Source organism: Neofelis nebulosa, chromosome 2 (genome assembly GCF_028018385.1).
Source record: "Neofelis nebulosa isolate mNeoNeb1 chromosome 2, mNeoNeb1.pri, whole genome shotgun sequence".
Classification (NCBI taxonomy): Eukaryota; Metazoa; Chordata; class Mammalia; order Carnivora; family Felidae; genus Neofelis; species Neofelis nebulosa.
This window is the reverse complement of record NC_080783.1, coordinates 207,580,154-207,603,529: the sequence shown is the minus strand read 5'-3', so window position 1 is coordinate 207,603,529 and position 23,376 is coordinate 207,580,154. Positions and strand designations below refer to the sequence as shown.

The following is a 23,376-nucleotide window of genomic DNA, read 5'->3' as shown; positions in this document are numbered from 1 at the left end:
GTCACCTTAATGGTACACAACAAAGACTCTTTTCGGAAACCCGACAGCCCTCATGGAGGGCTTGGGGGACACGCAGTTTTCGGCTTAGTTGTGTCTATTTCTCCCTCCTACAGCAGGCCCGGTCGCAGCCTCTTAGCCGGAAGCCTCTGCAGCCGTGGGCGGCTTGGGCCTCAGCCACCTGCAGGGCTGACTGCCCTGGACATCCGGACTGGCGGGACTCCAGGTCTCCCGGCAGGGCAGGAACACCGAGCACTGAGAGGCCGGGGCGCCCTCTGTCCTGATTAGCCCCAACTCCCCACCCCAACGGGAGACCACGGCTGGCTCCAGGATGGAATCCTACAGGCTTTGGGTTGAAATAGAGGGATTTCTCTCACTGTTAGCTGCTTTAAATGATCCCGTGGCCGAAGCCTATTCCCACCCCTGATACACTCTATCCTATTTATTTATTCATTCATTCGCTCACTCATTCATTCATTCATTGGGTAGATAGAGCACACGCCATCCATCCATTCAGGCCATCGCTGAGCACCGACTGTGGGCCAGACGGTGGGGGAGACAGTCCTTGCCTCCAGTGCCAGGAGCTGGCAGCCAGTGGGGGGGGGGGGGGCAGTTCAGGACCGTGTGTGTGGGCCTAAGGGGGAAAGGTGTAGAGAAGGGGACCAGCCTGTGAGAACCCCAGAATTCTAGAAGCTTAGGACAATCAGTGGGGCCTGAGAACCCATCGACTCTGCCCCAGCTTTGAAGGGAATACTGGGGCTCATCTGTGTGTGGGGCGGTCCTTGGAGGACAGGCTCCCGGCAGGGGCATGAAAGCATAGACTTCCTAGACAGCTTGCTGACAGGAAATACGATGAGGACCCCCAGCCCAAGGTGAGTGGGCAGGGTGGCAAGGCCAGAACTGCTTGGTGGGTTCACAGTCTGTGCCTGGCCCAGGCCTGGCTGAGACCATGGAGCTGGGAAGCCCCGACCCCGTGGACACAATCTGGGGGCACCTGACCAGGGGGAAGGGGAGAGGTCTCCAGAACAGCCTTCCAGGTGGAGAAAGGAGGCCTGCCATGCTGTCTCTGGAACAATATGAGCTAGGGGAGAAAGGGAACAGGGCACGTTCTGGCTCCAAGGTCAGAACCAGAGGTGGGCGCTTGGGCCGGGACCCAGGGATCTTCCCAGTTGTGCGAGCTTGGTGCCTGTGCAAACTCACCCAGTCCAGGAAGGGGGCCTTGCAAGGAGACTCTATGGAAAAAAGGCCTGGAAGAGAAGCCTCCAGCCTCCTCAGGACCCGCCAGCTTCCTGCCCACCACTCATAGACATCGTCTCCTTTATCCATCCAGTTTCTAAGGAGGTGGGCGCCATCATGGTCCCATTTTATAGATGCAAAAGCTAAGGCACAAAGAGGTTAAGTAAGGGGCTCAAGGTCACATGATATATAAGCGGCAGAGCCCAGCTGAGTAACTGGCCCCAGGCCACCAGGGAGTGGCCATCTCGGACACTAACCCAGGCAATGCTCTGGATCCTAGGACCCGGCTGCTACCCTGCAAGCAAGCTCCCCCCACTTTCCAATCCCTTTCTAGCAAGTGAGCGGGAGGCCCCTCTCCTGTACCCCAGGACCCTGATGCAGGCGTTCCCCAGCCTGTCATGATGACTGAAGACAAGCACGGACCCCGCACTCTCTTCTCCCAGTTCCTTTCCCTGCACATGTCCCCACATCACGTGTAAACCAACTCACGACACCTGCTGCAGGTTCTTGATGGCCCAGAGTGTTCTCAGCCTAGAACGCTGCATGCCAGGTGATTCCGGGACGACTGGGACCCAGACCACAGCCTCCCCAGAGGCATCTTCTGGGGCCCGCAGCTGGGGCGGGGGGCTGGTATGCAGGGGCCTGCTGAGCTCATGGTGGTCAGGATCACAGCAGCAGCTTGAGAGGCATCACAGCCAGGGGAAGCCCGGTGTCCTGAAGCTCGGTCCCCCAGGCTCCTGGTGCTCCCTCCTCCTCACCCTCCCTCCCTCGCCAGCCTCTCCTGTGCTCAGCATGGACTGGGAAGCAACTGGGGAAGAAAAGGACAGGCATTGGCCGGTGGAAGGCTGCTTGACCACCCACCCAGCCTGACCGCTCACCAACATGCTTCCAGACTTCCCCTCTGCACCTCATTCCCCTCACCCATAAAGTGAGGGTGGGTGTGAGCTTTAGCGAGGATTACAAAGCACTAGAACCCGGTAGTCCCATTTAGAGGCCCTCCTCTGAACTGAGCCCTGTGCAGGAAGCTAGGACACAGGCAGAGAAGGAGGTGCGCCCTGTTCGTACAGCACTTGGGGTCAACAAGCATTACCGACGAGCAGTTCTGGTCCGTCCAGATGAGAGATGTGTCAGACAAGTGCTCAGAGGCCGTGGAGGCGCTGAGAAGGGCGTGTCTGATGGGCCAGGATGTTGGGGGGGGGGGGCTTCAGAGAGGAGGTGACAGTGAAACAGGGCTTTGAATGCTGAACAGCACTTTGAAAGGCGAAAAGAAAGCAACCATCATTCTGGGGAAAGGCCCAAGGGTGAGAAAGAACCTGGCCGGTTCAGGGCACAGTGAGAAGGTTGGCGTGGTTGAGACACAGTGATGGAGAACTCGGCAGGAGGTGACACTGGACAGAGATGGGGACCCAAATGGGGAAGAGCCCTGGGTGCAAGGCTAAGAGTTTGACCTGCCCTATCAGACGAGAGCAATGGGGAGCCATTAAGCCCAGGGGAAAAGAAGGCTGGTGTGTGTGTGTGTGTGTGTGTGTGCACCCGAGGTGACAGAGCGAACTGGAAGGGAGGGTAGAGATGGTCCAGGGCAGAATAAGGAAGCAGCAGCAGTAGAAATGGAGGGGAGAGGAGGCTGGCAAGACACGCATGGAGAGAGATGGCCCAGCCCAGGAGAAGGTGAAGCAGGAGGCATTGCAGCCGCGAGGCTAAGCGCATGGCTCTGTGGTCCTTCTGCCTGGGTTCAGCTCTCAGCCCCCTTACCTTCTGGCTGTGTGGCCTTGGACAGTCTACCTCGCCTCTCTGAGATTGGTGTTTTCATCTATAAAATGGGGATGCTAAGCGTATACCTACCGCTGAGGGCTGTTGCCAAATTTTATAGAAAAAGTCCATGGAGTGATGTTTCATTCATTCAAAAACAAATATTTTATTGAGCATCTACGATACCCAGGCATTATTCTCTTGGTCGTGGATGCAGCAGTGAACGGACTGAAACAAAACCCTCGCCCTCGTTGGGGATTACACCCTGGAGAGCTGGGGAGACATGTCGAACGAGACTATTAATAAGAAGAATATACAGTATGGTGATAAGTGCTAAGGAGAACGCAAGGAAAAGAGGGCTCAGACGTGCCAAGATTTGGAGGTTTTTAGAACAACCTATGTGGCTGCCTGCGTGGTTTTGGAGATGGGGCACACATGGGTGGTATGTCAAGCTCAAGGTGTGGGAGTGGAAGTCACCAGCTGAGCTGGAGCAGAAGCAAAGGTTACTGAGGTGCAGGGGTCAGGAGATAAAAGGGCTGGGAGATGCACCACACCTGTGGATGCTAAAGTCACCTGGTTGATGGCAGGGTTTGGGGAGCAGAGGAAGATGGGAGCCAGGTGCCAAGTGTTTGCTAAAAGAAGGGAGAGATCAGGACCTTGGGAATGGCAAGCAATGGGTGGGTATGGAGTCAAAAGGCAACAGTGACCCCACCCACCACCACGGAGAAGGGGTTTTATGGGCAGAAGCAAAATGGTGGTTTTGGAGCAGCGGCTGAGGCCAAGGAGGCCACCGTCCCACCCTTGACACTGAGGGGTGACAAGGAGTAGGCAGTCCTTCCCGTCTAGGGCTGCAGGGGAAGCAAGGTCCTTGGCCAAGGACTCTGAGAAAATCCCAGGAGAGCCCCAGAATACAGGGGGCCTGCTGGCTCCAGAGTGGTAGCCGCAGAAGGCACTGTGGTGGGCTTGAGGGATGGGAGGTGGCCAGAGGCTGGCTCAGGGACACAGGATAGCAGCATCCACTATGGACCGATGGGTGAGCTCCAAGATGGCAGGACCTTGGTGCCACCAACGAGGGTGTATCTGGGGCCCTGATAGAAACACTGAGATGAGAGTCTAATGGATTTAGCATCAATATCTTCTCTGAGGTGCTGCTCTGGGCCCGGTGGTCAGAAGACATCTCTCCCTCAGCTGGGAGAGCTGAGGAACCCCGAAATGGCCAGCCTGACATTATGACTACATGTTGATTGATCCATTCAACAAATATTTACTCACCACCTACCATTGGTGCAAGCACTATTCAAGACACTTGGGATATATCAGTGAGAAAAACAGACCCCAATCCTTGCCTTTGTGCAGGGAAAGTAGATTATAAGCAGCAAACGTAATGCATAGATTGTATTACATCATATTATAGTGGTGCGTGCTACGGGAAATATAAATGAAACGTAGGTTGAGGGATTGAACATGAAGACGGACGAACAGGTCGCCAGTCTAAGGGTAAGCTTCCACGAACAAGTCCCCTTTGAGCAAAGACTTGAAAGAGTGAAGGGACGAACCACGAGAATGTCTAAGGGAAAGCATTCCTGAGTGTGGAACAGCCATTGCAAAAGAGCAAAGCCAGGAGAAGAGCTGGAAGGATGTCATGTCTTCAATGGGAAGAAGGAAGCAGGCCTGAGGGGCCTGGAGGCATGCGGGGAGCCGTCAAGAGGGCTGTGCCATCGAGTCACGTGACTGGATCATGGCTTCAAGGCATCACTCTGTCTGCTCCACTGGGGATAGACTCTTGGACTACAAGAAGGTGGCAGCAGGGGAAGGTGACAAGAAGGGGTCAGATTGTGAGTCTGTTGGCTTGCAGCTTTATTTAATATGTGTCTCTCCCATTAATTTATGTCTCACACCTGGCTTGTCTCCCACAGTCTCCGCGGCACCTGGGTGATCACTGAAAGTTCGTGTCCTTGGGAAGCAGCCGACGTTCATTCATTTCCCTGCGTAAATATTTATTGAGCACCTAGTATGTGCCAGGCATGGTACTGGGTACTTTTCATACATTACTCAATGTAATCTTCATGGTGCTGGTGAGGTGCCAGCCAGGGGCCCCTCTGCAATTTTGATGTTTGACAGATCTCCCCGCCACGAGATTCTAAGCTCCTTTTTTTTCACAATTGTAATTATTTTTTATTTTGTTTTTTTCCTAATATAATTTATCATCAAGTTTAGCTAACATACGGTGTATACAGTGTGGTCTTGGCTTCGGGAGTAGATTCCACTTGTTGGGACGAGCCCTGGGTGTTGTATCGTAAGCGCTGAATCGTGGGAATCTAAGCTCCTTAAGGACAGAGCTGTGTCTCATGTGCCCCCAGTGGCTAATTCGGGGCCTTGAATACAACAAGTGCTTATTAATGCTGGATGAATTCATGGAAAATATGCATTGTTTAGGCCCCAAGGAATCTCAAGTTCTCTCTTCCTGAGAAGAGAAGGTATTGATATTGTTAAAGGGGTGAGTTCTGAGTGAGTCTGCCCCCTGTTATCACCATCACTGTCATCCAAGCCTCCCTTCCAGGGCAAGGTGCCCCTGGGACGGGCACCAGGGACTGTGTGGGAAGATGTCTTCGGCCAAACTCCACCCCAGGATGGACTGAAGCTGAAGTCCAAATATTCTGGCCAGGAGGGAACCGGGCTGAGGAGGAGGAGGGAGGGAGTGTGGGTGGCAGCTGAGATGGCTCAGGAAATGAACTCCACCACCTTGTTTTACCCCTGGGAGTGGTGAGGCTTTGCTCAGGCCACCAGGACAGAGAACATTCCTGAGAGAGGGTGGCTGGGGATCCAGCAGCTCCCTCCTGGCTCCTTATCTGCCTCCTGCCGTCAGTCAGCCTGCCTCGATAAGGCAGGGCTGAGAGGCGTCTGGGCCGGAACCACAAGAGAGAACATAATTATAAAGACGCTGCTGCTGGGCAGAGAGGGCGGGAGCCCCGGAGGAGCCACGCAGGGCCATGAGGAAGGCTTGCCGGGGAAGAGTTCCCTTCCTTGGGAAAAGGCAGCACAGTAGCACGCGTTGATCGGGCTTTGCTTGGCACGCGCTCCACAGGGAGGAAAACCTGCCTTGAACTTGACCTCAAATTTGTATTCCCCACCCTTTGACTTTGCTTCCCTGCCGGAGTCCAGCTCCTGCAGGTCCAGGGGTTCCCGAAGGATGAACGGCGTCGGCGAAAAAGTGAAAATAAAATAAAACAGGGGCGCCTGGGTGGCGCAGTCGGTTAAGCGTCCGACTTCAGCCAGGTCACGATCTCGCAGTCCGTGAGTTCGAGCCCCGCGTCAGGCTCTGGGCTGATGGCTCGGAGCCTGGAGCCTGTTTCCGATTCTGTGTCTCCCTCTCTCTCTGCCCCTCCCCCGTTCATGCTCTGTCTCTCTCTGTCCCAAAAATAAATAAAAAACGTTGAAAAAAAAATTAAAAAAAAAAAAAAAAAAAAAAAGAAAATAAAATAAAACAAAAATAAAAGTGGACACAGACCACAGCAGTGTGTTGGACTGGCCGCTTTATCGTGGCAAACGTGGCATTATATTTGCTAGCAATATCCTTGTAGCATGCGTCATCTATGTTTTCTGGGCTTTACCTAATTCTAAAATGTTCCTGTGTGTAATCACCCTTTAAGGAATATCATGGTTATTTTCTCATAACGTTCCCTCCTGCCCTTTGCTTATTGATTAATTTCTTACATTATTTTCACAACATATCTACATTTATCTATAATCTATAAAGCATTTGCTTTGCTGTTTTCATGAAAGGTCATCTATCTCTCAACATCTCAAGTGGGACAGTTACAGGGACATGACCTCTTAGTTGTTTCCCTGAACCACTTGTGGTTTGAGGAACAAGAGTGTTCGCCTTGGTCTGAGGTGCCAGGAGGGGGCCAAGAGGGCCTTAGGAACCCACGCCTTAGGCATTCTCAGAGAGACCATGCACCTAGGAACTTATGAACCATTCTGCACCTTAACCAACTAGGTTCAATCATCATCTGGAATGCCTCCTGGGGGCCAAGTGGGCCTAGGGGTTGGAGTAACTTGTGCCCATAGATACACTCCTTTGTTGCCGGAGTGGGGCTTTCAACTCCATTTGTCTCTCCTTGGCTGGGAGATATATGGGGCTATCCTTCCTTTAGGTAGAGGAGTCTTTATAGGGGGTGACAAGGGTTAAATGTAGGGCCGTGCAATTTCCTTGCAGAACCTTATTTTCTTTCCCCAATAGTTCTTTTCCCAGGGGGCCTGTCGAGGGCAATTCCCCAACAGACAATTACCCAGGTTCTTTTATTTAAGGCCAAATTACATAAAAGCGGGAGGACAAGAAGCTTCACTGTCAGCGGGCCACCGTGCAGTCCCGATCCGTCCACCGCCCGGGCCCTGCCGTCAGGCTGGTTGGAGAGCTCGGCTTCTGGCACTTCCCGTTCCCACCCCACCCTTCAAGCCCAGGGATTACCCAGGAGGGTCCTGGGAGCCCAGTAGATAATGGACACATCACTGCCCCGTGAAGTGCTCGGTCCTTCGCGATGGAGTGACGATAGTCATCCGTTCTCATATCGGTTTAATCAGCACTGAGGGTACAATAGGAAGCACAAAGAGACACGGCCTATCCCTCCAGGAGCACACACTGTAAATGGGATGACAAAATAACGTCACACAACAAAATGTATCCCTGCAAATGGATACATTTGCTCTCAGGGAAAGAGACTTGTCTCTGGGGAGGCAGACGAATGAAGGACGCTGGGCACAGGTGGTGTCACTTCCCTGTGGGGCAACCCTCCACTGACACTGAAGGACAAGAAGGAGGTGACTAGTTTTTTGTTTTTTTTTATGTTTATTTATTTTTGAGAGAGAGAGAGAGAGCACAAGCGGGAGAGGGGCAGAGAGAGAAGGAGACACAATTCCAAGCAGGCTCCAGGCTCCAAGCCCAAGGCGGGGCTCGAACCCACAGACCACAAGATCTTGACCCAAGCCAAAGTCAGAGGCTTAACTGACTGAGCCACTCAAGTGCCCCAGGAGGTTACTAGTTTAAAGTGGGTGGTGGGGTGAAACTTCCAGGGGGTGAACAGCAGAACAAAGGTGGGAGGTCACAGGATACCTCTGAGGAATGGACTGGAAGCCTGGGAGAGTCCTAAAGGCTGGGTGCGGACGTGGTGACTGACCAGCGGGAGAGGCCGGCAGGGCCAGACTGCACAGGCCCTAGGCGGGCCTAAGGGTTTCGGTCTCTGCCCCAGGAGCAGGGTGGTGGGGGAAAGAGACCAAACCAACTGGTGCTTTGCTATGGGGGCGTGGCCACTGAGTAGAGAAATGGCTGGAGGGGGCGGTGACAGTAGATTCAAGAGGCCAATGGGGCACCTCGGTCCAGACAGACGCGGTAGTGGCTGGAATGAGGGTGCAGGTGTCAGGGAGGCGAAGGCACGATGGATGCCACCGCTTTTCCAGAGGTAAATCACAAGCCTTGGCCATGGCCTGGGGATGGGGGGGTGCTGAAAAAGAGGTGCCAGGAATCACTCCCAGGCTTTTGACCTGCACACCTGGAGGGAGGGTGGCCCCTTTCACCTGAGTCTCTTTTGGGGGTGCTCCTCACTCCCCTCACAACCCCGGGCTGCTGGTGGTGGGCAGATTCATTTCAGACGCCCCCTGAAATCAGAGAAGGGGGGATGCGGTGAACGATTTCAGTTCCCTCATGCTGCACAGGAAGCAGCCTCAGCTCAGAGATTATGGGACTGACATAGGGATGGGGTCAGAGCCCAAGGCCCCGGACTCCCATCCAGACTTAGGGGAGCACCGTCTGCCGGGGAGGATTCCAGCTTGGCCGTGAGCCTGCTTGGACTCCAGCCCCGATCGCTGAGTAAGCCCAAGCGGGTCACCTGTCTTCAGGCCTCAGTTTCCCTGCTGTGACATGGAGGGAAATGAAATTCCCACTTCTCTCAGGGATGCTTGAGAGATAGCAGGGGTCACCACCAGGGAAGCGTGTGGGGAACATGGAGAGAACAGTGTGCTGGCCGCCTGTGGGGGCTGAAGTGGAGAACTGGTTTGGGAAGGGATGGGGGTGGGGTTTCCCCACTTCCTGTCCTTCCTGTCTCTTTCTTGCAGGGTCTGAAGGCTGAATAGCCAGCGGGATGCCTGGGCTGCTGAACCAGCTCACAGGGGCAGCCCTGCCCCTCACCGCCTCCGATGTCACCTCCTTCGTCAGTGGCTACGCACTGGGGCTGACGGCCTCTCTCACCTATGGCAACCTGGAAGCCCAGCCCTTTCAAGGTGAGGACCCATGTTATGGCTGCCCCAGGGCCACCCTGCTTTCAACGTTTTTTCCTCACTTTGACACACACAAGCCGATGGACATAGGGCAAGTCATGTAACTTCTCCGAGTCTCAGTTTCCCCATCTGAGAAATAAGAATGACATTTCTGCCCCCAGAGGCGTCAGAGCCAGTAGCAAATCAGGTCGGGCTTTGGGGTCAACCCCCACCAGCTGTCCCAGGACTGCCTGTGTCCCACATGGGCATGCCCACCCTCATCAAATGGACAGACCAAACTTTCTCAGGGAGCCCCACAGCAGGAGAGTCGTCAAGACTCCATGCAAACCCAGGAGCTCCCACTCTTAGGCGTGGCTCACCCTGGTCATCTGTTTAGGAAAATCTCCAGAGGGTGACAAAACAGAACTTGCTGGGGACCCAGGAGACTAAACGACGGGCCAATGTCAGGATGGTTCTTTGGCATGCCACGTGCGGGAAGAACCAGCCTCTGCCCATTTCGTAGATGAGGAAACTGAGGCTCAGAGGGATGGGAGCCGGGGTAGGCTCACCATCAGCCAGGCATTGCGCCGCCCTGGTGTTCGTGGCCACGTTAAATGAGATATAGCCTTGATCCCTCTACTGAATCAGAATCTGCCTTTTAACAAGACCCCCAGGGTGACTCATGTGCTCTTAGAGTCTAGGAGGCACTAAGGTCTAAACACACGGGGCACACGCTCTGGGGCACATAGCTCAATAAATGGTGGCTATTTTTTCCATTTGCATGACAACCTCATGAGTTTGGCTCTACTGAGCCCATTTTACAGATGGGGCTGGGAGGCTTAGAGAAGCTAAGTGTCTTATCCAAAATCACCAGGCGAAGAGAGGTGGTAGGGACTGGATTAGAACCTTAGTTCTAAGGTTCTTCTTCCTCCAGTGTCCCAGCATGCAGAATAGGTCACATAAAAATCCAGATTTCCACTGTGTCTTGAAAACTCAAAAGCCCTGGCCACATGGGTCTCATGTGCCTACACAGTCAGCTGGGACAGGGGAGCAGATGTCCCTTTCCAGTCGCTCCACTGTTCCCACAGTTCCTCTGCTGCACTTGCCTGCGTGGCTCCAGAGCCACAAGGTCCCAGCCAGAGTCCTCTGGCACCCTCTCTGTGACAGTGAGAACCAACCATCGATCTGGCAGGTCAAAGGCTTGGGTGCCCTCCGTGATGCTGATGCAGGGTGGGGCTGGGACCCTCCGTGATGCTGGGCCCTTCCCTGGCAGGCCTCTTTGTGTACCCACTGGATGAATACACCACAGTGATCGGCTTTGAGGCGGTCATTGCCGACCGTGTCGTGACAGTACAGATCAAGGACAAAGCCAAGATGGATAGCAGCCACTTTGATGGCACCCGCATCCGAGCCACAAATGTCACAGGTGAGGAGGACGGGAGGGCCGTGGCAGGGCCTGGGTCTGGCTGGGGTCTCAAGCAGTCTGAAAGGACAACAGTGGGATAGGGTAGAGAGAGCACTAAACTAGGAGTCAGGAATCCTGTGTGCCCTCAGGCTAATAATTTACTTCTCTGAACCTCATTCCTGTTCTCTCACCTCAAAAGCAGGGTGAGGATCAAAGGAGGCGACAAAAGCGTTGCTAAGTTGCCTCTACAGAGCAGAACAGTGTGTCCATTAAGCTCAGAGGTTGTGGAATGAATCACACCAGGGTCTGACTCCCCATCCTGTTGCAAATGGTATGGGCTTAAAGAAAAAATTACACTTCATCCGTAAAATGGAACAAATAATCGTACGCATCCAAAGCCGAACAGAGACGTGATTGTGGAGACGGCAGTCTCTGGTACAGAGTAAGTACCCAAATCATGGCTGCGGATGCCTGCTATTGAGGATACTGAGGCACAGAGAGGGCCCACACAGCCTCCCTGTGCCATCTGAGGGGATAGCGTGAGTGCGGTAACCTCGCAGCATGGCCCAGGACCTCAGAGGAAGTGAAGGCCGTGAATATATTCTTCAGGCAACACCCAGGCCGGGTGGTGCAGAAAAGGGGGGTCCCTGGGGTGGCCGGGTGGCAGGTCTGGGGTCTATCGATGGCCATGACCACCTAGGAAACATACGAAACACGCAGGTGCCCAGATGCAGTCTGAGCTGGTGGGAGAGTAAGACCAGGAAGGAATCCCAGAGAGGAAAGGAAAGGAAAGCCATCCCCAACATGTACTGAGGGGAAGCCCTGGGGTGAGCCCTCTACATGCAGTGTCTCACTTGAACTTGTCTCAGCCCAAGTTCACACAGCATGTTAGTGACAAGTCAAGATTTGAAGTCAGACCAAGGATCATGTGACATAAGAGACTCTTACCACTGGATCTGTGATCAAAGTGACATTTGTTCACCTGATCATTAAGACAGTCAAGAATCTTCGAATGAGCACCCACTGTGGGCAAGACACCAAGCTGCCTCCAAGTTGTTAGGGCTGCTCGCAGTCTGGAAGAAAAGCTGTACACGCGTCGGGGGAGCCGCAACAGAAGGTGGAAGGCAGCTGTGCCAGAAGGGGTCTGCGTAACGTCCGAGGAAGGAAGGAGGGTCCGACTGGGGATCAGAGAGGCTTTCGTGGAGGGGCTGGTGGCTGCGTGAGGCTGGCCAAGTAGGGGCGAGGGAACGGGCCTCTCAGACAACAGCAATATTCATGAACAAAGGCATCTGCCCCAAAGGTGGGGGGATGCTTAAATGTGGTTCTTTGAGGGGAAGCAGGGTCTGCGGATGGGGGCGTGGCCTCTGTCCGGGTTGTGTGGGTCCCAGCCCCCCACTCCCAGCAGGGTGCCAGTGGGAAGTACTCCAGCCTGGCCTCGGACCCACGTGGGTTCAGATCCCGGGCCAAAGAGTTAGTTACTTGCCTAGTAACTTGGGCGAGTTACACCCCTCCCACCCCCACCCCCGCCGCTAAGCCTCAATATTCCCATCAGCAAAATGGGCTCTCAAACCTACCCCACTTCAAGGGGACTAGAGATAATACGCGCATAGCTGCTGACTCCAGGCCTGTCACTTAGGGACCACTCTGCAAGAGGGGGTTTCCGTCATCCCTCATTCCTGCACGCCGGGGAAGGTGGCTTTGGATGAGGATTTGGAGCGGGTCCTGTTCGTGGTCAACCTGGGGACCATTGTCCCCATGGAGAACGTCACCATCTTCGTCAGCACTTCCTCGGAGCTCCCCACGCTGCCCAGCGGGGCTGTGCGGGTCCTGCTGCCTGCTGTCTGCGCCCCGACCGTGCCTCAGTTCTGCACCGAGAGCGCTGGCCCCTCCAGCCAACAGGCCCAAGGGTAAGGAGCCCTGCCCAGCCCAGGGCAGAGTCTCGAGTGGCAGCAGGGAGGCGGTGGATGAAGGCAGGGGAGTGTGGGGCCGGGGAGAGAGGAGAGAAGACAAGGCTTGGTGGTGCAGTAGCCACCACCCGAATAATTGCTCCCTTCTGCTCGCTTAAGAATCTCCCTGAGGGGCGCCTGGGTGGCTCAGTGGGTGGAGCGTCCACTTCGGCTCAGGTCACGATCTCGCGGTCCGTGAGTTCGAGCCCCGTGACGGGCCCTGTGCCGACAGCTCGGAGCCTGGAGCCTGCTTGGGATTCTGTGTCTCCCTCTCTCTCTGCCCCTCCCCCACTCACTCTCTCTCTCTCTCTCTCTCTCTCAAAAATAAATAAACATAAAAAAAAATTTTTTTTTAAATAATCTCCCTGAAATGCCCCATGCTGCTACTGGCCGGAAGCTCAGGTATTTGGACAGCTTGGGATTCGAATTTCCAGGCTTTATTTTTTAATGCACTCGAGGCATTTTCTGAGCACCCTAGTACTGGTGTTAGGGATACAGAGGGCGCCCAACCAACATGGCTCCTTCCCTTTTGGGACTTAGGAGGAGAGATCATTATCCAACTAATAACGTAACGGATGCGTAGGTAATTGCTTATGTATTGCGTGCATAATTAATGATGTGAAAAGTGCAATGACAGGGCTGACAGTATGAAAGAGGAACCCGCCCTGGAAGGCCAGGGGCCAGGCCAGTCTTCTCCAAGTTCCGGAGACCAATATTTCAGCTGGGAGCTGAGCGATGAGAAGGAGGTGGGCACCGAGAGGAGAGTTCCTGTAGGTGAGAACAGCAGGGGCAAAGGCCCTGAGGTAGCAAGGACACCCCAGAGAACTGAAGCACGGGTGACACGAAATGAGGCTATAGACACTTAGGACACCCTGTAGCCCTGGCTGACTTTGGATTTCTTCCAAAAGCAACAAAAAGCCAGTAATAGGGGTTTTAGGAAGGTGGGACTGGGAAAACTACAAGCCCAGGACAAGAGGGTTTCTCTGTGCTCTGCCGTGCCCCCCCCCAACAGGAAAAGAAGGTGGGTCACAGCCTGAGGCATCTGCTGCTGAAATTGGGGCTCCTCCCTTCCCCCTCACCCCGTGGGGACTGAGGCGGGTGAGCATTTCCCATGCAGGGAGAGAGGAGGCCACGGTCAAGCAGCCAAGCAGCCTGCAGCATTCAGATGTCTTTGGAGGTCTCACATTTTATCGTTCACATGTGAATTTTTTAAAATCTATTAACACTTACAGTTAATGACCGGTTGAACTGCTTAACTCCCCCCCGCCAAGTCTTGTCTCAAACCTTTGGGCCAAGTTGAAATCCGTGAAGATGTACCATATACATCCAGGACTTTCATACACACCCTGGTAGGACTCCGGGACAGCCGGGAACACGTGCCCATCGGGACATAGACAGCAGTGTCAGCAAATGTCTAGGTGCCACCGACCTCAGGCTGAGCCGGGGGGAGGGTTACGGCAGCTTCCCGTGTGGAGTGAGCCTCGAGTGCAATTTTCAGTCACTACATGAACAGTAATTAAACACCTACTGTGTGCCAGGCACCGTTCTGCGTGCGGGGAATATACAGCAGTAAACCAGACAGACAAGGTCGCTGTCCTCATGGGGCTGGCATTCTGACAGCAGAAGGGGGGGGGGGAGGGCAGACAGTTAATAAAGAAATAAGCCCATAACATGTGATATGTTAGGCAAGTTCTATGAAGCTAAATGCTGTAGAGGCTAGGGAGGATAGACTGAGTGCTATTTTAGCTAGAAAGGACAGCTTAGGCAACATTTGAAGCGTGATCTGAAGAAAGGGCGGGTGGAGATACGCTGGAGGAAGAACATTCTGTACAGAGGGCAGCGGGAGGGGTAAGTGCAAAGGCCCTGAGGCAGCAGCGGGCATGATGTGTTGGAGGAGCGGCCGGAAGGCTAAAACATCTAGCAGAGTGCGAGACAGGCCAGAGGGATGATGGGGAGTCAGACTGTATAAGGTCTTGAAGCCTAAGTGAGGACACCTGTTGTCACAGCACAGAAACTTGAGGCACCAGCCAGTCTCAGACCAGGAACACCAGCTTGTGTGCTGTCTTTGTACATGCTGACATTGGCCCCAAGTCTTCTGTGTTTGAGACACGGGGCCTACCGGAGCTGGGGACACTCAAGACCTCGGTGGATGGAAGAACAAGGGGCCCAGGAGGCCCTGAGAAGCTTATCCCTGCCCGTTCCAGCAGGCAGAGTAAAACACGCTCTCAGGAGCAGCCTGCATCAAATCCCCAGGAACCTCGGAGCTGTGCACACAGAGTGACACGAGAAAAAATAAGAATAACAGATAATAATACCAAGGGTTAGTGAGGGTGCTGAGAGGAGGAGACTCCTGTCCATTGCTGGCAGAAATGGAAACTTTGCAGCCTGGAAAGCAATCTGGTGAAACACAGCGGCTGTCCTTTGACCCATGAACCCCAGAGACATTGTTTCCTAAGTCCACAAAAGGGATGCAGACCTGCCGTGTCATCTGTTAACCCAGGGAGGCAGGGAGAAGAAGTACAATATTACAGATGCCCCCAGGTGACACGCGTCCCAGCAAAGACTGGTTTGCACAGCGTACCTGGACAGAGCTTAAAAAAACAGCAATGAGCAAAACAAGGGAAGTGATGGGCCACACACACACCACAAGGTGCTTTACAAGGAGACCTGCAGATTAAGCACGTAGAACAAAGACCTTAGAGGGTGTGACCCTGAGGGGTGGGGGATACAGTAGGGTCAAAGACAGGGTGGGGCATGACCCAGAAAGAGAGCCTGGGAACTTGAGCCTTCAGCAGGTGACTCACTGAGCAACTCACTGTCATTATTATCCGCATTTAATGGATGGAAAACCCAGACTTGGAGAAGCGGCTTGGGCAAGGCGCCCCCGGCTCACAAGGAAGAGCAGGGATCCGAGACATGGTGTGACGTTGTGTGAATGTCCTCAGAGTGGAGCCAGACTCACCCGGCGAGGACACGCTCTCTGCCAAGTGCTAGTTGTGGGAGCTTAGGCTAGCCGCTACATCTTGCTGAACCTGTTTTCCCATATGGGAAATGGGGGCCCTGGGGGCCCTGATGCCTCTTCTGCGGGAGGTGGTGAGAACGACAGGTGCCAATGCTTTGGGGCACCAGGCCTGGCGCCTGGCCCATCCACCGTGAGTCATTGGGCCTCATGTCGGAGTCCAGGCTCTCCCTGGGGTCAGGTCCCGTGGCCGAGTAAGGGTGTGGGGTGGGAGGAGGCTCCTCAGCCCCCTTTCAGGCTGGGCTGCAGGGAATGCCTAGGCCACTTGGGACTCACCGTCTTCTTCCGTCTTCCTGCCGCTTCCTTCCTTCCTTCCTTCCTTCCTTCCTTCCTTCCTTCCTTCCTTCCTTCTTTCCTTCCTTCCACCTCCTCCTCCACTTGGCCACCTCCCCAGCAAAGACAAGCATTGCTTCGGCACCCGGGCCCTGGACTCCTGGAACAAGCTGTGCCTGGCAACTCTCCTGGACACCGATGTGTCCAACCCCATGGAATACGAGTTCAACTTCCAGCTGGAGATTCGCGGGCCGTGCCTGCTCGCAGGTGAGAGAGGGCCACCCAGACCTGGATCAGGGCCGGAAAGACCTGAGGCCCGGAGGCGGGGAGGGCTTCCAGCAGAAAGCTGCCAGGGATAGAGAGGAGGGCGAGGGCAGGGAAGCTGACCTGCCCAGAAGCACATGGAGCTTCGTGGACCCCCACTTCCTGCTCCCCAACGTGTGGCCCAAAGATGAGCCTCTCCCAACGACAGGCTTCAAGGCTGCGCCCATGCCCACCTCAATGGCTCCCTTGCATAGTCAAATCGGCTGGGGAGTTTTCAGATCCCACCACCCAGATCCCACCCAGAGCTGCTGATGACAGTGGTCTGGGCTGTGTCCTGGACACTGGAATATTTAAGGGCTCCCAGACGATTCTAACATGCAACCAGAGTTGGGGACTATTGTTCTGATGGCTCCCCTCCCCAGCCCACTCAAGGTTTTAAAGGGACACGAGGACGCAGCTTCTTGTCAATGAGTGTTCTCCCAGAGCAGCGTGATGGCATTTACAGAGTGCCCAGCCATCGAGCCTTGAGCTCTTGCTTTCTTTATGTGCACTACGAGGAAGCCACCCTTTGACCCCAGTGGATCCTGAGGTCAGGGCAGGAAGGGCCACAGACATCACCAGTCTAAGCCCCCATTTTGCAGATGGGGGAATTGAGGAGGCCTGTCCATGGTTGCACAGCAGGTCAGGAGCCCCTCATCTCTGACACGGGTCTTCCTGTCCCCAACGGAGCCCCTATTTCTCCTGAGACTCCTGAGCTTATTCCATGTTTCTGTGCCACTCAGGGGTGGAGAGTCCCACCCACGAGATCCGAGCTGATGCTGCCCCATCTGCACGCTCAGCCAAGAGCATCATTATCACCTTGGCCAACAGGCACACCTTCGACCGGCCGGTGGAGATCCTCATCCACCCCAGTGGTACTTTGCGCCAGGCGGGGCCCCTGGGAGGCCTGTGGGAGGGAGGAGGCGCTGATCCTGTGGGGCAGAGATACGCAGCCAGCCCGGGAGAGGGGGGGGGGGGGCAGGCAGCAGAGAGGAAACCAGCAATAGTGGCTCCTGGAAACCTGACTCTAGTTGGCGGAATTGAGTGCCTCCTGCCGGATTCTAGCTCCAGAGGCCCTGGGGGTCTCATCCACCCAATGGGGAACTTGGCCCCCAGGCCAGCTGAGCAGGTAACCTTTGAAATCCCAAGCTCAGGGAGACCCTCGCAGCTCTGAACCCTCAGAGAACAATTCCTTTGTCTCTTGAAGGCTTCATAAAATGTCAGGATCTGAAAAGATCAGAGCCCAGTCTCACCCCCATTTGACAGATGGGTAAACTGAGGCCCAGAGAAGGATGTGAGTTCTCCATGGCCACTAGGCTCCCCTGCCTGACAGAGGAGTCTTCCTGAGACCCCATGCCACTCCAGGCAGCCAGGGGTTCCCTACCCCTCCCCAAATTGGGAGTCCTCCCCACTCCATGAAGATCTTCCTCCTAAACCAAGGCCCCTGGCCTTGCCCTCCCACTTGGACAAGTGCCAAGAGTTGATCTCATCTCTGCAGAGCCCCACATGCCACACGTCCTGATGGAGAAAGGGGACATGACCCTGGGAGAGTTTGAGCAGCACTTGAAGGGAAGAACGGATTTCATTAAAGGGATGAAGAAGGACAGCAGTGCAGAGAGACAGGTGAGTGTGGCTGAAGCCGAGTCAGCGGCGGCAGAACTGGGGTGACATCGGGGGCTCGGTCATCAAGGGACCCATGAGGATGCTGAGCAGGGGAAGAGGGTGGCTTGCCCGGGTCCCTCCCTCAGCATGCTGCTGGCACATCCTGATCACTGTTTCCGTCTGTGGCTGGGGCGCTGCTGGGACATGGATGTCCAGACGCAGCCGTCACTCTGTCTCCCCGTCACCCGTCAGGCACCCTGTCCTCCTGCCTCCTGCCAGCCCACCTTCTCCTAATGCCACCGAGGTGCCTAAGCCAGGCGACGTTCTAGGCTGGTGGCAGGAACAACCTTGGTCTTCTCCAGGTCGCTTCATCCCAAGGAGCCCCCAGGTGCCCTCTCAGTCCCACCTTTACCCCTGGGCCTCCATTTTCCCATCTGCTGAATGGGTCTCCTGCTCTTCCTTCCTCTGAGATCCTTGCAACTATTACCTAAAGAATAAAGGCAGAGCAGAGAAAGCCGGAAGGAGACCCTTTCTTGCCCGCCCCCTCCCCCCATGAAGTGTCAGTGTGAGAAGGCCTCAGCAGGGGGCGGGGGGGGGGCGGCGGCTGGGGAAGGCTGGTAGGAGGCTGAGCCGGCAGCCTCTCCTGCTCATGGCTCTGCACACCAAGCCGGGCCCTGAATGCCAAGGCAGGTGTAAGGACGATGGCACGCTTCTTTTTCTGGTATCCCCATTTTAGACGAGAACGCTGAGGTTTAGCACCCAAGAAGAACCACTCAGCTGAGAGGAAGGGAAGACTGTTGGCTTTGGTGACATGAGGTTAAGGACTCAGAGTCAACCCTGTGGGGGCGGCTTGGCTGGGTCTAAGAGCCCCTCCCTGACTGGCAGAGGACCATGGCAGAGGGGGAGGGCATGGGAATATGTAGACCCTTCCCTGCCCGCGCCAACCCCTTCAGCAGACATCCCCCTGGCAGGGCCTGCTTGGTGGGGGGCAGGAGGGATGGCGAAAGGAAAGGGTCAGTAACTCACTGCCCCTGTCGTCACATGTTAGGGACCCCACTGGGAACATCTGCCTTACCAGAAGGGCTCCCTCACCCAGATGAGTCAGTTCAGAGAAGAGGCTGGGGCCAGGTTCTCAGAGTGGGGGTGTCCCCGAGCTCTGAGGACTGTAGCATGTGGGCAACAGTAGGGGCAGTGGGTCTCCCAGGCCTGGGGCTCCTCTGCCTGCCAAGATTAAATCAATTAGCCCCGGGAGGGGGGAAGCAAATGAGAATTTGCCACCTTGGGTTGGTTATGCAAGTACCCCGTATTCCCGTGAGCTCCAGGGATGACAGGGGATCACCCAGAGCCACTAAGAAGAGATGAGTTTATTGCAATTGGATAAAGGCAGCGGGAGGAGACATTGGTGAATCCTGAGCCGGGGTCCCCACGCCACCTCGCTGAGAGGCAAAACTCGGGTTCCCAGAAGGGGCTCTTGTCACTGGCAGATGAGGCTGTTGCTGACTTGGGCTCTGTCTTCCGGAAAGCCAGGCTGGGCAGTGGCCTTTGGCAAAGGAGCTCCATGTGGGAGGGAGAGCGTGATCCCTCACGGAGGAGGGAGGCAGGCATCCAGAAGGTGAACATCAATCATGAGGAGTGGGTATGACAAGCCGTCAGAGGCTGTGATTTAGCAAAGAGGGGGGCAAATGACAGAGGAAGACGCCACGTACAAGAGACAGATGCAGAGAGAAGCAGAGACAAGTAGAGACAGCGACTGGAAGAAAGAAAAAAAAGCAACTCAGAGATGCACACATAGGTGCCCACACAGATTCATTTCTCATTTATTTATTCAACAAACACTATGTCCCCCAGGAGATGTCAGGCTCTGTTCTAGGCACTGGGAGGACACTAAAAATGACATGTCCTTGTTCTCATGGAGCTTACATTCTAGCACAGACTAGAAGTAAACGAATGAGCAAGTTCAGGGGCAGAGAGGGCTGGGGACCAAGAAAGAAATACCGCAGAATGATAGGATGTAATGCGTGATAAGCATGGGCGCTACTTAGCCTGGTGTTTAGAGAAAGCCTGTCTGAGAATGAGGCCTGGTGAGTGGTGAACAATGGAAGACCGTGCACAGAACTGAAAGCAGAATAAAGGCGACGCGTCTGGGAAACAGGTGCCCGGCGTTGCCGAAATGTAGTGGGCAAAAATGGTGGGGACAGGTAGGCAGGGGTCAGGCACTAGGGGGCTTCATAACCATGTGCAAGGCATGGGGGAAGCTGTGTAAGCAGCAGAACGACAAGGATGATCACACTCCCTGCTCTATGTAGAGAACAGACCACAGGGAGGTAAGAGTGGTTGACAGAGGCATTAAAGGTCCAGACTAGAGACAGCACGGTCCCAAACTGGGCTGGGGGTAGGGGTAGAGACAGAGAGAAGAAGACAAGTTCAGAGCGCATCTCAGCTGACAATGCTTGGCTGAACGACGAGCTGTGGGGGCGGGGGGAGGAGGATAAGAGAGGAACCAAGGACAAGCCCTAGGTCTTGGGTGTGAACACACCTGGGTGGATGATGATGTCACCTACCAAGTTGGGGAAGGGGCTGAAATGAAAACACTGAGAAACAGACACAAAGAGGCACACGCACGCAGACACAGTCAGACAAAGAGGCAGACAGAGGAAATGGGGGTGAGGAGAGAGAGAGAGGTAGGGCAAGGATGGAGGAAATGAGATTCGGCACAGCGTGCGTGGTGAGTCTGGAAGCAGGGTTCAGCAGCAGCGTGCCAGGGCAAGTGAAGAGAACACACAGAAAGAAAAAGAAGTGTGGTGCTGTCCCACCTTTGATGTTTGAGTCCATCTTTGTACCGGGCTCTGAGGTAAGCCCTGGTAAGATGGAAAGAGACTCAGGTATGGCCTGCCTGCAAGTAGCATACAAGCTAGGAGGAGGCAGTCAGGTAAGCAAAACATTGCAATGTGAGAAGCGCCTGGGTCCCCACAACAAACAGCAGCAGATACAGTGATGGTGGCTCCCGTGTAAAGACACTTGCTCTGTGCCAGGCGGCAGGCTTCATGGGCATTGCACTTAGTCCATATAACTCCGTGAGATCAGTACTCTTGTCTTCATTCCATGCATGAGGAAATTAAGCAATAGTCAGTTCACCCTGAAGACGAGGGCAGGCATTCTAAAGAGGTAAAATCTGAAGACGGAGTAGGAAGTTATCAGAGGGAGAGAAGCGGTAAACCCAGGGATACCAAGTTCACAGCCAAGATGAGCCAGAGGGAGTGGCTTAGACGCTGGGGGTGAAAGCCAGAGACACACTTCTCAGCTGAGGTCCTGCACGTGTCCATCCCGTAACCACCCTGAGAAGGGGATGCCATTTGCCCCATTTTATAAATGAAGAAACAGACCCAGAGGAGGGACGTGCCCAAGATCACACACAGCTGGATGGTGAGAACTGGGATTTAAACCCCGGTCTTTCTGCCTCCAAAGTCTATGCTTGCTGTTTGTTGCCACTGTGAAAGTCTAGCAAACGGAAGAACCGGGTATGGTCGACCTGGAAGTGTCTCTCGTACGGAGCATGAGTGGGATCTTGACAAAACCTGGTGAGTAACGGGGGACCAGCGTGAGCCCCCAGGAGCAGCTCTGGATGCCTTGAGTGCTCAAGTGAGAGAGTTTTCCTTTCTTCTCCAGACAGAAATCATCCGGAAGCGTCTCCACAAGGACATCCTCCACCATTCGGTCATCATGCTCAACTTCTGTCCCGACCTCCAGTCAGTCCAGCCGAACCTGAGAAAGACCCATGGGGAGTTTATCTTCCTCATTGACCGAAGTGGCAGCATGAGTGGGACCAACATCCACCATGTCAAGGTACCTATAAGAGGACCCATGCCCTGGGATTTAGGGCTTCAGGGTGAACCAGTTTCCTCAGCACTCTCTGTTCCAAGCAGCCCTCCTTCCACACCTGAACTACTTTCCTAAATTACTCCGGGACTAAAAGGAACAACTCAACTTTCTAAAATCCATTTGAACACAGACACCCAAACTCAACTTGTTCCCCAAATAAAACCCTGAAATGGATGAGCAGAGGTAGAACTGTTGCCCATTTACCAAGGGATAAAGTCATCATCAATAGCTTTCCTTGGCACTCTGCAAACCTTTGTTGAGTGCCTGCTTGGGCTGAGACATCTCACCAGGTACTGAGTGGAGAGAGGCACAGAGAAGAGAGGAGGGAACTCACATAGCATCAGGTTTATGTGCCAGATACAATACCAGCCACTTAATGCACAGAGTGGTGTTGAATCCAGACAATAATCCTGTGAGGTTGGCCCTCTTGTCACCATTCTCGAAATGGGAAAGCCAATCCTGAAAATTTCAGTAACCTACCCAAAGTCACACAGCTAGTGTGGTCTAAGATCAAACTCATGTCTGTCTGTTCCTACCACCTGACATCAGAGATTCATTGCACATGGCCTCAGCCATTAAGGACTGTGTACAAACCACTAGAAAATATTTGGTTCATTCTTTTTTTTTTTTTCAAGTGCCTAATATGGGCAAAGTCCAGTGCTTGGCCATCTGGAAAGACAACAGGTTGTAAATGTAGTTCCTGGCCTCAAGGGGTTCACAGTCGAGTGAGGGAGCAGCCCTGCTAACCAGTCATAGCTGGGAGCATGGTCCCACTGCAGTGGGAAGTTCTGAAGGAGTACAGAAGAGTGATAAACTTTCCCCCCCACACACATATCCAGAAGCGTTTCCTCTCCTTCAGAAGATTATTCACCTCGATTATGGCATTATCTAACTCTCCTTTGTATTTTTCATTGTGGAGATGTATGTCTCCTCTGCTGGAGTTATGAACTCATTAAGGGAAAGGACCAGATCTTTCTCATCTATCTCTCCCCATGGAGCCTCGCTCTGTACTTACCCATAAAAAGCCCCCAGTTGCTGTTTATTGAACTGGGTAAAGGCTCATAGTTCGAGGAAATGAAGGATGCGGGAACAGGAAGAGAGACAGTTCTGCTGCTGTCACCTGAAATGTCATCCCTCCCCCTAGTTTGTCTCTGGAGCAAACTCTTGTTCCCAGGGCAACAGGATTGGCAAGGAGGGGAGGGGTTAGATGGGATCTGTGATGCCAGGTATCTCCTCAGGCTTTCCATGACTAGGTTTAATCTTGAAGTATGCCTGAGCAATCATGTATGAGACCCAAGCTCCTGTTTGAGGCCTCTAGACGCTGAGGTACAGGACTAGTTTTCACCTTCTCCCCACCTTTGTCTGCCATCAAAAGCAAGAATTAGAATGGGGAGCTGTCCATAGTTCTGCTGAAGTATGCTCCAGGACTGTGTGGCCATGTGTATTTCATTCCATAGCTGTATCAGTTTTTAAGACATCTCTTCAGTTATTCTTAAGTATCATGGGATCTTATGATAGCTCTTAGCATTTAAGTCATTTTTTCCTGCCATTTTCCAGGTAAAGAAACTAAGTCCCCAAGAAGCCAGGTGTTCTCCCCAGCACCACAGGGCTAATGAGGAAGTCAAAGCCTCCCATATCTTGGATCAGTGCTCATTTTCCTTAGGTTGCTGGTAGGGTATTAGAATACTCTTTTACTGAGAAAAGCTCTCTTCTCT

The 23,376-nt window shown here is 54.0% G+C and overlaps 1 protein-coding gene across 5 annotated transcripts in view; it reads left to right on the top strand.

Moving 5' to 3' along the window:
• VWA5B1 (von Willebrand factor A domain containing 5B1) overlaps positions 1-23,376 on the top strand; it is a 60,110-nt gene that overhangs the window by 9,570 nt on the left and 27,164 nt on the right. For 2 of the 5 annotated variants that reach the window (XM_058718836.1, XM_058718839.1), the window contains exons 1-8: positions 675-869; positions 9,094-9,258; positions 10,508-10,660; positions 12,276-12,546; positions 15,999-16,144; positions 16,924-17,055; positions 17,679-17,803; positions 21,449-21,625. In XM_058718836.1, coding sequence (XP_058574819.1) covers positions 9,120-9,258; positions 10,508-10,660; positions 12,276-12,546; positions 15,999-16,144; positions 16,924-17,055; positions 17,679-17,803; positions 21,449-21,625 — 1,143 coding nt within the window. In that variant the 5' untranslated portion in view covers positions 675-869; positions 9,094-9,119. Of the gene's footprint in view, positions 1-674; positions 870-8,935; positions 9,259-10,507; positions 10,661-10,841; positions 11,082-12,275; positions 12,547-15,998; positions 16,145-16,923; positions 17,056-17,678; positions 17,804-21,448; positions 21,626-23,376 lie in introns of those variants that run through there. The other 3 variants (XM_058718837.1, XM_058718838.1, XM_058718840.1) reach the window with 3 other exon arrangements.